General features: G+C 38.2%; 1 protein-coding gene across 5 annotated transcripts in view; it reads left to right on the forward strand.

Moving 5' to 3' along the window:
* PCB (Pyruvate carboxylase) overlaps positions 1-15,227 on the forward strand; it is a 54,798-nt gene that overhangs the window by 31,231 nt on the left and 8,340 nt on the right. For 4 of the 5 annotated variants that reach the window (XM_037418282.2, XM_075867552.1, XM_075867554.1 and 1 more), the window contains exons 10-17: positions 265-447; positions 1,370-1,604; positions 5,258-5,284; positions 8,094-8,318; positions 9,107-9,263; positions 10,268-10,374; positions 13,340-13,473; positions 14,007-14,256. In XM_037418282.2, coding sequence (XP_037274179.2) covers positions 265-447; positions 1,370-1,604; positions 5,258-5,284; positions 8,094-8,318; positions 9,107-9,263; positions 10,268-10,374; positions 13,340-13,473; positions 14,007-14,256 — 1,318 coding nt within the window. The remainder of the gene's footprint in view (positions 1-264; positions 448-1,369; positions 1,605-5,257; positions 5,285-8,093; positions 8,319-9,106; positions 9,264-10,267; positions 10,375-13,339; positions 13,474-14,006; positions 14,257-15,227) is intronic. The other variant, XM_075867555.1, reaches the window with a different exon arrangement.

Here is a 15,227-nt window from a genome sequence, read left to right on the forward strand (position 1 = left end):
TAGTTCTCATTAGTTTTGTGTCTTAACAAAGAAAAATGAGCCCTCAAAATTTTTCTTTGCTTAGTGTACGTAATGTTTTCTTCGATTGCCAAATAGAAAACTGGTCTCTCTTTGCTTTCATAAGAATTAGTATGATTTCAACGTGCAGCTATAGGCAATTGTCCAATTACCTTGTACACCCCTGTAAGGCAATAAAATGACAGAAAAATTTGTGACTGCTCCTGACTCGCTTATGTGCTTTTTTTGTCTGAATGCTTCAACCAGGTTTTCCGGAGTGGAGAGGGCTTTGGAATTCGGCTCGACAGTGCGTCGGCTTTTGCCGGTGCCATAATCTCCCCGTACTACGACTCCCTACTCGTGAAGGTTATCGCCCATGCTCAAAACATGAGGTCCGCAGCAGCAAAGATGAATCGTTGTCTGCGAGAGTTCAGAGTTCGGGGTGTCAAGGTGCGTATTCTTTTCATATTTATTTTTATTATTGTGGGACTATATCTAAAGTAGCCGTTGTTACATCGCCGATGGGATTTTGATTGCTGAGTGGTACTTGTCACGTAAGTTACACCATTTGAATGCATCGCAGAAATGTACGTCCTGCTTGGATATTTCCCTAAATATGCAACTTTGCAGTGTTGTTGATTAAATTGCAGCAAAATGCAGCAGATAGCATTTCTACCAGTATTCGCTTTGTGCCAACGGTTTCATGTGATGATCATATTGTCATTGTTTTGGGCAGTACGGGCGATGTTATGTTTTTTTTTTCTTCCACATTATGGTAATTAAGATGGTCATACGCTAAATATTACGGCATGTCTGGGAATGAAGCAAGAATTTTAAGACATTTCTTTTTCATTGACTTTAGTGGTTTTAGACAAATTGATTAGAAGTGAGATACGCTGCTACAAATTTTTGTCGTAAACCTTGACATCCAATTTGTCTGCCTCAACCTTGCAGCTTCAGTTTTCTTACAAAAAATAAAAAGTCATGCTTGTAAAACCTCCACTTTCTCCGGGGCCCATTATCTCGATTGTGTTCGCTAAAAATGAATCTCTTGAAATAGTGTTACTACAGCGTATCATCACGTGTTCACTTGTCAAAAACTATGTGTAACACATTCTAAGTCCTCTATTATTACATAATACCAGATTTTTGAATTCCCTTTAGTTCCTTTGTGTTTTAACTAAAAATTATTGTATAGTCCTCCTCACATAATACTTCTTACTTGTACAAGTGGCTGTGAGGCACTTGTAAATAAGGAATATAATACAAGCAATATTAGAATGATGTTTTTAATTCCCTAGAGAGTGATGCGAGACCATTTTCTTGTTCTGTGAATTACTCATTGACCTCTTGCGTTGCCTCCTTCATGCAGACAAACATTCCTTTCCTGCTCAACGTGTTCCAAAATGAGCAGTTCCTCAGCTCCAACGTCGACACTTACTTCATTGACGAGCACCCCGAGCTTTTTTACTTCATGCCGTCGCAAAACCGGGCACAAAAGTTGCTCTACTACTTGGGCAACGTCATGGTGAACGGTCCCATGACTCCCTTGGCAACTCCGCTTAAACCATCCGACCTCACCCCAGTCATTCCGGACATCGAGGCAGGTCAGTGCATTGCAGGTCATACCTAAAACTTGCTGTTTGGCAGGTTTGTGTTAAATCTCGTACAACATTTTTCAGTGAAAAAGTGTGAAGTAAAACACAATGTACAGGGCTCAGTGCATTGTATTTTCCTTCTCTTAAGCTTCTTTCATTCCAGATTTTTGCACAAAAAAAGTGTATTTAAAAGACATGAAATTTTGGTGAGTTGATTTTGCAAAAAGGTTGAGAAAAAAGGGAAGGGGGTAGGGACAGGATTTAGCAGAAACTCCCAGGTTTTTTTCATAGCTACCGTTTGTCCTCCTGTATGACACATCTCTGTGTATAACCTGCTCCTACAATTATACACTCCAGAAAAAAAAAATCTCATAGTTTTATGAAGCCACCTTTTTTGCATTACTGCAAAGAAGTTCCATGAAGCAAACTTGTGCACTAATGTTCACGTATGACTCTCAGCACGTATCCAGCTCCAAATTTTTCACTACATTTTGTGTTGGTTATACGCGAAAAAATACAGTGACTGCCATCGCTCTCTGGTTATAGTGTGGTACTACTAAGTATTAGGGTGCAGGGACGGTTCCTAATCATGACAGCCACATCCTGGATGGAGGCAAGAATGCAAAAACACTTGTGCACCATGCACTCGGGGCACTTTACGACATTATCCCAGGTGTTGAAAAATACTTCAGAACACTCTGTTGTGTTAACTCATATAAGTTTGTACCACTTTAGAATTTTTAACTCATGCAATTGATAGTTTAGGGTAGTCTTGTCATTACTTAGGGTATTGCCAAGGCAGGCACAAAAGTTGTTCTCTTCGTGCCCTTTCCTCATGTTTGGTTAACGACTTGTGTGCCCCCCCCCCCCCTTTTTTTTTTTGAAGCCTGTTGAACTATAGCAGTATGTAGTCAATGTTTGCTAGGTTGGATGAGATTGTTTGCTAGAATCTTGCAAGTCTACCCTATTAGTATGCCACAAAGTGTTGAAATTTGGCATCAGAGGTGCAGATGCATTGGTAACTAATTAATGAGACAAGACTGTTCATGACCATCTCTGTGCCCTTTCACTAAATGAGGTCTCGTCATATCAGCAACAAACTTTGCTGTGCAATGAAGATAAGCACATGAGCATGTGTTTCTGCCCCATTAAAAAAGTTTTATTTCTCCGTCTAGCAGAACACTTTCTCAAAATATTTTTCAGTTTACATACATGGCATCTGTCACAGCATCATGCTATGTCATTTCAAGTCCATGCTACAGTGACCTCATTTCTATAGGGGTGAATTGCAGAAATTTTCATGTAACTTAAATTCAGGTGTGTGAAGAAACTCGAGGGATTCAGCATACATTAATCCGAAGCTGGGTATATGTCATTTTTAGCGTTATTAGTTCAGCAAAGCATGGAGATGAAACCACAAGAATGGCTGGTGTTGGCACTCCTAAATTATACGATAATCAACTGGATCACTTGAAGATACATATAACAGTGCAAAAATATAAAACACAGAACATCAAGGAAAACACACAGACATAGTACACATCCTTATGGGTTTTCTATCTTTTTGTGCTGTTAAAATCTTTCATAAGTATGAACCAACCCACCTGAGCATCCGCTTTAGCATCTCGGAATGTTGCTGATGACAGTGTATTCTTAATGCTAATATGTTAAAAACCCTGGTGCTTAAACCCTGGCAGTTTTCTGAAATAAAAAAGGCTAATTTGTATTTGTACTGTCCAAAACCTTCTAGTTATACTTTGTGTTAATGTGGAACACTGCTTTAAAACACCACAGAATTGTTTTTATACTTTTCATGCAATAATTTTAAGTGGATTGTATGATTTACAGCTGATGCAATTAATTCTAGGGTGCTGAACACCAAAACAAAAATTTCGCCTTTTATTTAAAGCTTAATAATTTTTTTAATTGAAAAAAAAATTATGTGGTGGGTTCAACTTGAGAAACAGTAGTTATAATTTGTGTGAAAGCTCTGAAGGAATGAGCGAACCTCGCAGTAAATTGGAATTTAGATTTACCTTCAATGTCACTATCCCTAGGCCTTGCTTTAATGGCTTTTAGTGCAATAGCTTAGTATCAAAAATGCCTTTTTTTGTAATTCAGCCCAGTAAATGAGTAGTTGCGGCATTCTGCTGTTGATATTTAGGGTGACATGCTTTACGCTTAGCCCTGGGGGCCACAGTTTGAAAGATGTGAATTGTTAAACTGCTTGTATGCTTAAATTTAGGTGCACTATATAAAAAACCCCAGTTAGTCTACATTGATCTTAAGCATCCACTGTGGCTACTTCTATTAGCCCAGTATTGGTTTGGACCAGTCCAGTCATGCTGGCTTGGTTACTATCAAGTGATGGCATTGCATTGCTTCTACTCCTGGCTATTCCAAACAGAACAATATGCAAAAACACCCATGATTTAAGAATTAGAGGCACGTTAAAGCAGCCCAGGTGTTTTAAATTAATCTGGGGTCCTCTACTGTGGTGTGCCTCATAATCACATCTCGGTTTTGGCTTGTAAAACCCTGCGATTCATTTTTAGTCTTGGTTTAGAGATAAGCTAGAACCTCATTATTAACAAAGTTGCATTTTACAAAAAAATAAATTTGGTATATCCAAAAACTTGTTATTTAAAGGTTATTCCTAACACTATTTATTGCAAGACTTATTTTCATTTACTTTGTTATAATGGATATTTCGTTATGTTCATGTTTGTTATAATTAGGTTCTAGTGTATTGAACCCACCAATTGCTTTCTCTTGCGATGCAAAAGCGAACCATGGTGTCAATAAAGTTAAAGTAAGGATATTTATTTGATATCTCTCACATGGCTTCGATATATAAATTGTGATGATATGGTCTACAACTAAAGCGCCACTTTATCGATCAGAACGACTTTTTTTCAATAGAAGCAAAATGCTCCAGGCTTATGTAAATAGATATGGGTACCCGTATAAAAACACCAGGTGGTCGAAATTTCCGAAGACCTCCACTATGGCAGTGCTCATACTGCTATCGTAGTTTTAGCACATAAAACTTCAAGAAAAATTGTAAATATAAAACCATTATAACAGAATGTTACTCGAACAAGTGCCCAGCCCTTGTATAACCTAGCTGTGTCTATATGGTGTTGAATGAATGAAAGAAGATAATTTTAAAAGCTCTTTTTCTTCTCTTACACACAATACTAAGTAAAACCAACTGACATTAAATCCAAGGAAGGTGTAGGAAACATTCTTTGTAGTTTTTAAACATTATTGTTGTATATATATTGTATATGTGATGAAATTAAAGAGGACGAAATGACAGTTTGCCACTTGTGGGGACCAAACCCACAACTTTTGGACCTGCAACCTTGCTATGTTCTTTTTTTTTTGTGCACTTTCATTCCTTCACGTTCATACAATAGTTACTACATTACATCTGAGAAACTACAAATCATGCCCCTATACCTTTCTTGGCCTAACGGTTAATTTTAATTTAGTTTGTGTTTATTATAGTGTTGACTGTGTGTCCTGTCGTGATGCTGTGCGTGTGTGGTGGAGGGGGGCGAGGGATGTCTGTGTCGTATTGATTGTGTGTCGTTATTGCTCTTCTCATTCTAACCGGTGCTGAATTGTTTTTCTCCCCATTTCCTTCACTCGAAAAGGCCCCGACAGACAGAATTACGTACCTGGTAAATCCAGCGTTTTTGTCTGCACGGTTGCTTGCTTGACTGCTATAGTCTGCATGGGCACAGCTCTACATTACTCTGTCTTATATGTTTTCAATGTGGCTTGCTAGATGGCTGTGCTAACATATGCACGCATGTCTGTAATAACCCTGTATAGACAAACTTTGATATAACAGACAAGATTGTTATGAATTCGAATGCTTAAGGAAAGACCCTGCGTTAGGAGGTTTTTTTTTTTTGAGCAGAATTTTATGAAACATTTACAGCTTATGTGTTTATTTGTGCTGATTTAAAATATGCAATTATTTTTCCAGTAAGGTGCATAGTTTTTTAAATATAAAAATTTTTATATTGTTAGGAGCAATATTTTCTTCTAAACTGCAAAGCAGGTCAACATATCAGAATAATCATTAACGAGAACTGCACACAAAAAAACTAGAATGGATGTGATAAGCCCATTCATACAAAAGCTATGGTATGTCGAACATACATAACTGAATCATTGTCATGCTGGGATTTCACTCAAAAAAGTTTGATGTAGTGTAACTTTTATTTGAATTGGTTTACAATATCCTCGCTTGTTTTACTGCATGCAGTTTCCATCCCAGAAAAATATGATATGCTGAATTTTTTTAAACTCTATATATAAACTCAAACATCAATAAAAAAAACTGGATATCACAAAATATTGGTTATAAGGAATAAAATGAAAAATATCCTTGCAATAGATATAGTATTAGGAATAAACCTTCATAACGAATTTTCGGATATAATGGACTTAATGTTGCATAACATTCAACTTTATTATAATGAGGTTTGAGTGTCAAATCAGGAAAATGATCGCATACTTGAAGTCAGCTGCTAAATGTACGTAATCTGTGATGTTTCATAAAAGTTCACTCAAAAATGAAATACACCTTGAAAGCAATGCCCTTTCTTAACAATGCAATTTAACTTAGTAGGAAATATAGAATAACCTGAGAACATCAGCATGCCAAATGTGACATCATTTTGTGAAGCCTGATTATAGCGAAAAAGGAAAAAAAGATTTAGGCATGAAAACGGCAATAAACACCAGAGTGGCTAAGCTTGTCAAATTAAATTCAGTGGGCGTTGGGTTTTTATTGTATGAAGTTAGGCTAATAGTGAACAGAGGTAGTAAAAAGAAGTAATAACTAAATGTGAAAGAAGAGTTGTGTGCAGGCTTTTAATATGGATGGACCTTGATATAATGAAGTTTGTTATGTAGCAAGTTTTTTTTGTTTACATTTTCTGTGTTAAAGCACACGTATTTTGTTTCTCTTGAACTAGTAAAGCATATGTGAAACAGTGTTTTCGCAGGCAAAGCGATAAATTATGCATTAAAATTTTTTAGTTTTGCATGCCAAAACCTCCCTGTGATTATGAGTCATTCAAAATTGGCGAACTCTTTATTTAAATTTTTTGGCTACCGTGAGTTTTTTAATGTGTACCCCCACCGAAATTCGACTGCCACGACTCTAAGTAAAACTCTTATTCCAGAGCTCACAAGTTTAACACCTTCCAGCACAAACTACCTAAGTGAGTCGGTAAAAAAGCTTATTCGGGCAAATTCTGCCGATGTCAAAACGTGAAAGAAAATTTTCTCCCTCCTTGTAACCCTGTACGCATAGATGTTGAAGCTAATTAGATGTTGTTTCAACATCTAGTTTTGACGTACTGAACAACGGATGAAAATCCCACAACTTATTATGATGGTGTCTTTAACATCTAGTTCACTCGGTCATTTGTTAGCACCATCGTCAGATTTCGGCTTCATACTATTCAATAAAAGGTCCTGATGTGCAGCAGTTACCGTAGCTTCTTTTTTTTTTCTGTACTACACTCAGCACTTTTATTTGTCTTGCTTGTAAAAACTCTCATATTATCTGCACAAGTCAACTTATGCAAAGTATAGCAGGACTGGTTTTGGATGCTCAGGACACCACTTGTGCAACTGAAAGACCGAAACCCTAACGTAACAGATTTGGTTGCTGCACTTTGTTATACAAGGTTCAATCATATAGTGCAGTTTTATCATGAGTTTCTGTATTGTTTTAATCAAACTTTAAAGGGATGAGAATGATTTTTTTTAAATGCAGTACCTTCTACTCGAGTCTTCTAGTTATGTATTTGTCAAATGAGGTAATCCTTAATTTCGACTCCATTCAATAAGATAAATTCAATATATTTGTGTGTTGGAGCTTTCTTATAAAATTTCATGCTTGGACCCCATACATGAGTTGCAGTGAGGTGGAAATCATAATCTAGTTAGCGTTTTGAGAAGTACCTATAGATGTGAATTTTCTCATCGTTCCTTGAAGATCTTTTATGGAAATGCAGGGCAGCTATCAGCACTTACCTCGAGATATCCAAGAAGTTTGAAACAGCTAAATTATGTTATGTACCTTCTTCTAAGTCAGTTTAATTTATACTTATGAGTTAAAAATGACCCCCGAAACTTGATATTCGAATTAGCTGAAATGTTGAACTGCGAAGTATAGTTTATTGCGATTGCATGCAATTCGATTATTGAGAATTTGGGACTTTTATATACAGGTAAAGGCACGCATGGTCTAGATTCATATTGCACCCTCAATCTGGGAGCAGTATTCTCAGTCAACCGACAATTTCAAAGATACTACCACTTTTAGTGCACATAGCACAAAGGTGAACGTCTCTCTGAAAGTGGTCGTCCGAGAGTACAGCCCCCCGCACACTCCTTGTTCTGGCACGGTTTGTCTTAGTAGCCCATTAGGTGTTGTCATACTTACAACTGATTTTTTCTGCATAGGCTCCAAACCGCCACCAGGACTACGCGACTTCCTGGTCAAGGAAGGGCCCGAAGCATTTGCGAAGAAAGTACGCCAACACGATGGTTTGCTGCTGATGGACACGACATACCGTGATGCCCACCAGTCACTCTTGGCCACACGAGTGCGCACGATTGACCTGCTCAACATCAGCCCCTTTGTTGCGCACAGCTTTAATAAACTGTACAGCTTGGAAAACTGGGGTGGTGAGTGCTGCCTGCGAATCCATTCAACTTGCAAAAAATATCGGTTGATGAATAATCAGATAGTCAGTTAATCAAATAGGTCATCGGTCAGTTAGTTAACCAATCAGTTATTGATCAATTGTCGCAACTGTCAGTGAATCAATCAATGATCAATCAGTTAGTCATTTGATCAGTCGAGTTGACAATCACACCGGCATTAATTCAGTTTATCAAAAAATCACAATCGATCATTCATTTAGATGACAAGGTAGCCAATTAGTCAACTGAGTCATCATTCAGTCAGTTATTAAGTCAGTTGATCAATCAATCCAACAGTCATTTGATCAATCAGTCAATCAATAAATAATTGGTCAGTCAGTAAGTTGATAAATTGAGTTGTCAATCAAATTTAGTCAATCAATTGCTTACTTTATGTGACAGTCAGGTGATCCATCAGTCACAATAAATTAATCACTAAATCATTCAAACACTATGGTATTTAGTTGATCAATTAATCAATTAATAAATGAATAGTTTGTCAGTCAAACAGTAAGTTGAAATCAATGCAATAGTCGGTCAATAAATCAATCATGAGCCAGTCAATTGATCTATTGAATTACTGATCAAATAGTCACTCAGCGGGTCACTCGATGTGACTGTTCACCAATAAGACACAATCAGTCAATCATTCAAACTGCGATTTACTTGAGCAACTAATCAAGCAATGTAACAGTCATTTGCTCAAACACTCGGTAAGTGAGTCAGTCAGTTTTTCAATTTTGCAATCAATCATGTTGCGTTCATTTCAGGAGCAACATTTGACGTGGCTATGCGCTTCCTGCACGAGTGTCCTTGGGAACGGTTGGAGCGGATGCGTACTCTTATCCCGAACATTCCGTTCCAGATGCTTCTGAGGGGTGCCAACGCTGTGGGCTACACATCTTACCCTGACAACGTGGTCTACAAGTGAGTGACAAGAAAGGCTAGAAAAAAAAAAAGGTAGTTAGCATGAGTAACTAAGAAAAGAAAGTTATGGGGGATGGTAAGAAGTCAGCATAGGGAAATGTTCAGTTGTAACACCTTGCAACTTGGCGTCATTTGGAGATGTGGCTTAAATTTGCAAGTTCTGTGCACCATTAGCAAGGAAGAGACTGCCAGCACTAAGGCAATGGTAAATTCAGCACTTTTGTTGCCTCAAGATTCTTCTTATGACTTCTTGGGATATTTTGCCTCACACAATCACTTTTGTGAAGGCAGTGAAGCGTTAAACGAGATGTTAGATGTGGAATGTTGTTTTGGTAGGAGCTTTATAATGCTTTCTTTTGGCTTTTTTTATGGATGCTCGCTGCCAGCAAACAGTTATCACATTTAATTTGAACGGGTCTTTATAAGAACAGCAATGTGGCTTAGTTGGTTGTTCATAATAATAAAAAAGAGGGCAGAAACAATGTAGGAACACAAAAGCACACTCGTTTTTCTGTTGGTGTGTATCCCATTGTTTTTGTGTGTAGGCTTGTTTGCTTAGATTTGGGTGCACGTTTAAGAACCCCAGCTGGTTGAAATTTCTGGAGCCCTCCACTATGACGTCTCACATAATCAAATGGCGTTTTGGGGACATTAAATTCCACATATCAATTATTAATTGTTGTTTTTGTACTGTTTTTTACAATCACAATCATGCGCTGTTTTGATTTTGAGTGAATCATTGAAATCCATTTAGTATAAAAAATATAGCATCACTAACCATACAATAATTTGATAATTATTTATTTTGTAATTACAAATAATAGCTGTAAAATACATTATAATTAATATTAACACATTCCCTTATTTTACAATTGCTCTACAAAACCATGGCATCATCTTATGCAAACTTCACACAATTTTTAACATTTGATTATAATAGGTGTTACGAAAAGATAAAGTGAACGGTTGTGCAGTATTAGAGTAGTCAGAAAACATCATTTCAGGTTTTGTCAACTGGCAAAGGACTGTGGTATGGACATCTTCCGGGTTTTCGATTCTCTCAACTACCTTCCCAATCTAATTCTCGGCATGGATGCGGCAGGGAAAGCAGGTGAAGTATGATCAGTATCATCCTTTTCACCCTTGATACTACCCTTAGTATTACCCTTTTCACCCTAGATATAGACAGAAAGGTTAATCTATAGAATATTATTTTACACACTGAAGAAACCATTTGCACTAAAATTTTGCTCTGTCTTCAACATCATCAAATACAGCTTGGTTTCCAACCTAACTCTGAGAAAAATCAGTTTGATCAACAGCTTTACGACATTTTAACATTAGCACGCTCTTCTATAAGTAGTGCTGTGAGCTGTATAAAATAAAGAATGCGCTACTATTCAAGGCTTGAATTTCGGGCACTTTGGCACTTTCGCTTGCTGCTTAAGACAGTGGTTCTGAGACATGGATGGCCCGTGGGCTCAGATTTGGGTGCACGTTGAAGAACCCCAGGTGGTTGAAATTTCCGGAGCCCTCCACTACGGTGTCTCTCATAATCATGTGCTGGTTTTGGGACATTAAACTCCACATATCAATCAATCAAATCTGAGACATGAATTCTCTGGGGACACCTCGTAGACTGGCAGAAGCGATGGTGCATTATTTGAAGTGAGAGAGGTGGGAAGAAGAGGGGGTTACAAGTTCATACAATGTGCAGTGCAAAATTGATGCCCTGTTTTGCTAGCTGACAAAGAATGGTCAAACGGAAGTGTTACTTCGATTCAATCTCGGCAGCTTGTCCTGAAATCAGCAGCCAAATTCAAATTGTTTCTAGCTGTGATTACTTTCCAAGTATGCAAGCCTGAAAAAGCATGCTTGCATATAGATGATTTAAGAACTGCAAAGCTTACAGCCATCTCATGGAGAAGAGAAACATTTCAATCAATCAATCAATCAATCAATGAAGCTTTATTTTCATAAATAGATATATGCAATTACAGGGATTATTTGGACCGATAGCCTAAAGTGGCTAGTGGACGGTCCAATACAATGTGCAACATAAAAAAGTGTACAGGTCAGCTCTGAGGTAACAACATAAAAAAAAACAATCATGTGATACAGATAACACAGTAATACATTTTTCTTGCAGATATGCATACTTATTAGCTTGCAGCTAGTTTCTATACATAGGCACTTATTAAAAAAATACAATGAAAATCGAATCACACACACATGCTTACATGTCTTGACTCCACAGAAAAAATGATTTACATGCCATGCTGAAATTACGTGCCGTTTTAATCTCTAGGGGGACCGTGTTCCATATTTTTGTTCCACTAAACTGTATCAGTCTTTCTCCGTAAACATTAAAACATTTGGGCAGATTGAAATTACCATTCGAAGCATGTCGCGTATTGCGTTTAGGAATTGAAAAAAGATCAGCAGGCAAAGGTGAATTTCTATTAATTATGTTATTTACTGAAACAGCAATTTTGTAGTCACGCAACATCGGAACCGAGAGAATGCGTTGTGATTGGAAAATATTACTTACTGATTCACCTTGGCTTATGATTTTCAGTGTACGCTTTTGAAGTCGTTCAAGAGTTTTTAGATAACTGTTGTACGTCACACCCCACGATTCCAGACAGTAACCTATGTGACAATGACACAATGAAAAGTAGAGTGTGCGGAGAATAGCTTGTGGAAAATATTGGCGAGCTTTTATTAGAGAATAGCAGCCATAGGCTAGCTTTGCGCACACACTTTGTACTTGCTCATGCCAGTGTAAGTGTTCATCAAAAGTGACGCCTAAATATTTAAAACAAGGAACTTGTTGAATAGGAGTGTTGTTTATTGTTAGGTTAAGAGATTCAGCGTCAATATGTTTCCTACGAGAGTGAAACACCATATACTTTGTTTTAGTACAGTTAACAGTCAGCTGATTCCTGGCAAACCATTCCGAAATGTTCGATAAATCGGTCATCGCGTCATTTTGTAAATCTGCTAAGGAGTGTCCTGTGAAAACTAAAACAGTGTCGTCCGCGTACATCAGTGTCCTTGACCTTTGTAGGGATCGCGGGACATCATTAATATAAAGAGAGAACAATATAGGGCCCAAAACTGAACCCTGTGGCACCCCGCATTTAATATAACCGTAGGATGATTTGATGTCACCAATGACTACCTTTTGTTTGCGTGCCGATAGATAACTAGAAAAAAAATCAAGCGAGTTACCTTTTATCCCATAAGAATGCATTTTTTCCAGTAAAATGGAATGACTAATAGCATCAAATGCCTTTCGTATGTCTAAAAATACTGCTATTGCTATGTTGTTTTCATGTAGCGCGGAATTAATATATTGCGTAAGCATCGAAACAGCAGTTGAAGTGGACCTGTTTGCAACAAAGCCGTGTTGCTGGGGACAAAGTACATTCTGTTCACCCAGGAAGCGCCTTAATTGCGACGATATTAGTTTTTCAAGCGTAGTGTTAATACTACTCAGAACAGATATTGGTCTGTAGCTGTCCGGAAGATTCCGATCACCAGATTTGTACACTGGTATTACTTTGGCGGTCTTAAGTATACTAGGATAAGTTTTAGAGGAAAATGCATGATTAAATATATGGCATAAGGGACCACACAATACATCAATATTCTCCTTTAAAATCCTTGATGATATGGCGTCATGTCCAGCTGCCTTGTTCCCTTTTCTCGCGCTTATCGGCGCTTCACAGCAATGCAGAGGTGTTATGTTAAGCATGTAAAAAAATTGATAAAAATAGGAGGACCTTTGTTGCAAGAAGTAGTGTGCATTCAGAAAGCGTGCTTTTTGGGGTAGGTGTCATGGTGTGGACTTCACAGAGCCTCAATAATGACTTCTTGGACCTCTGTTTGAGCACCACTGTTCTAAACAATCATCTAGGTGGGTGTTCAGACTATGTCGTGTTAGTGCCTTGCCTTATTATCACCTTGAAAGGTCAATGAATGGGGTTTATGTGCAAATACTTTTGAGAGCATTCATCTGAGTTACATGGAAACTTTCCTTACTTGCAAACTTGCCCGTTGTCCACATCCAGGTGCTGTGGTGGAGGCAGCCATCTCCTACACCGGAGATGTCTCCAATCCTGAAAGAACCAAGTACAACCTGGACTACTACTTGAAGTTGTCCGACGAGCTGGTCAAAGCTGGCACTCACGTACTCTGTATCAAGGTAATCCAAGGTTGCATACTTGCTTCACGTGCTGTGTCGGTTACACACCTTATTAACTTGCTATGATACCATAGCAAGGTACTCTTAATTCATAGAAAAATAGTTTGCCATAAACAGCACCCAGAGTTCTTTCCTTCTTAATTTTGTGCTTCAGCATGTTTGCCATATGTGACAATACTTTCTTTCTTTAGTGACTTTAATATGGTAGAGATCCGTGTACTGTACGATGTTAGTGCATACACCAGATGGTCATAATTTCTGGAGCACCCCTCTATGGCATGCCTCATAATCATGTCATAGTTTTGGAATGTAAAAGTCCAGATGTTGCTATTATTATTTCTTTTTTAAATACAAAAGCATCTAATGTCCTTCGATCTACATAAGTATTGTAGCATCGCAAACTGATCAGACTCTTTGCTTGATCAGATTCTTTGCTGGTGTGAATTTGTAGTTGTTATCTTGAGATAATGATCTTTAAACATCCACTGAACGGGTTGTTAAATCGGTGAGAACATTCTTTTCTATAATTTTAGGACATGGCTGGCTTATTGAAGCCACAGGCAGCACGCATCCTGATCACAGCACTCAGGGACCGACACCCAGATGTGCCAATTCACATCCACACGCACGACACAGCTGGTGCGGGTGTTGCCTCTATGCTGGCCTGTGCTGAATCTGGCGCAGATGTTGTTGATGTGGCCGTTGACTCCATGTCCGGTATGACATCGCAGCCTAGCATGGGTGCCATTGTGGCCTGTCTGCAAGGCTCCAAGTATAAGACCAGTAAGTTACGAGAGCCTTTATGACTTTTTGTTTGTCCAATAAATATATTCTGTTTACAAGACAGTGTGTAAAGGCTTATTCACTTCCATAGCACAGGTCACGCGACCAAGCGAGTTGCAAATTGCCGCTTTGGTTGCAAAGCACCTACTTTGTCTTAAGGAAAGAAGTGCGCATTTAAGGGCTTATTTTCCTTTGTTAGACGCAATATTAATGAGATCTAACAGACAGTCTTGCCAAAGAAAGTATAGGCGATGTTATTAGAAGTAACGGTAATGTAAGTGTGAAGAAAAGTAGACGAAAAGATAAGTTTCCCATGGGCAGGCACTGAATTTGCAACCCTCGAATAACGCGTCCGATGATCACGTATAAAGTGATGCCAAACAGGCACAAAAAGAGTGGTCTACACACGCCATCATGGCCACTGGTGGCACTTACTCATGCTCCCACATTTAATGCACATAAACCTAAAAAGTGTACCCCATAAAGTAGACGGGGGGGGATAGCCGCTGTGGTAGCTCAGTTGGCAAAGCATCGGACGCATTATTCGAAAGGTCACAGGTTTGGTCCTTGCTTATGGCAAAGTTATCTTTTTGTCCACTTTTCTTTTTGACATTTACATATTTACATTAAAATTACTTCTAATAACATCCTCAATACTTTACTTGGCAAGATGGTCTGTTAGATATCATTAATATTGTGCTTTGGCTTAGTCGCTCGATACTCAATATTTCAGGTGCACAGGAACAGGCAACAGCTTATTTTATTGGGCAATTTTATGTAAGCAGACATAAATTCTGTGGCGATAAGTAGTATATAAGTTGTGAACATTGGTTTTCTTGAATCGCTTTTTGATCACAAGTCACAAATAGTCGTTGCGGCTCTTGCTAGTAACAGGTGTGAATGAGCCTAGAATGTGATACACTTCAAATTCTGAGGTAATAGCATTTGCCCTTAAGTTTTGTTAATCATCC

Source organism: Rhipicephalus microplus, chromosome 6 (genome assembly GCF_043290135.1).
Source record: "Rhipicephalus microplus isolate Deutch F79 chromosome 6, USDA_Rmic, whole genome shotgun sequence".
NCBI classification, from domain to species: Eukaryota; Metazoa; Arthropoda; class Arachnida; order Ixodida; family Ixodidae; genus Rhipicephalus; species Rhipicephalus microplus.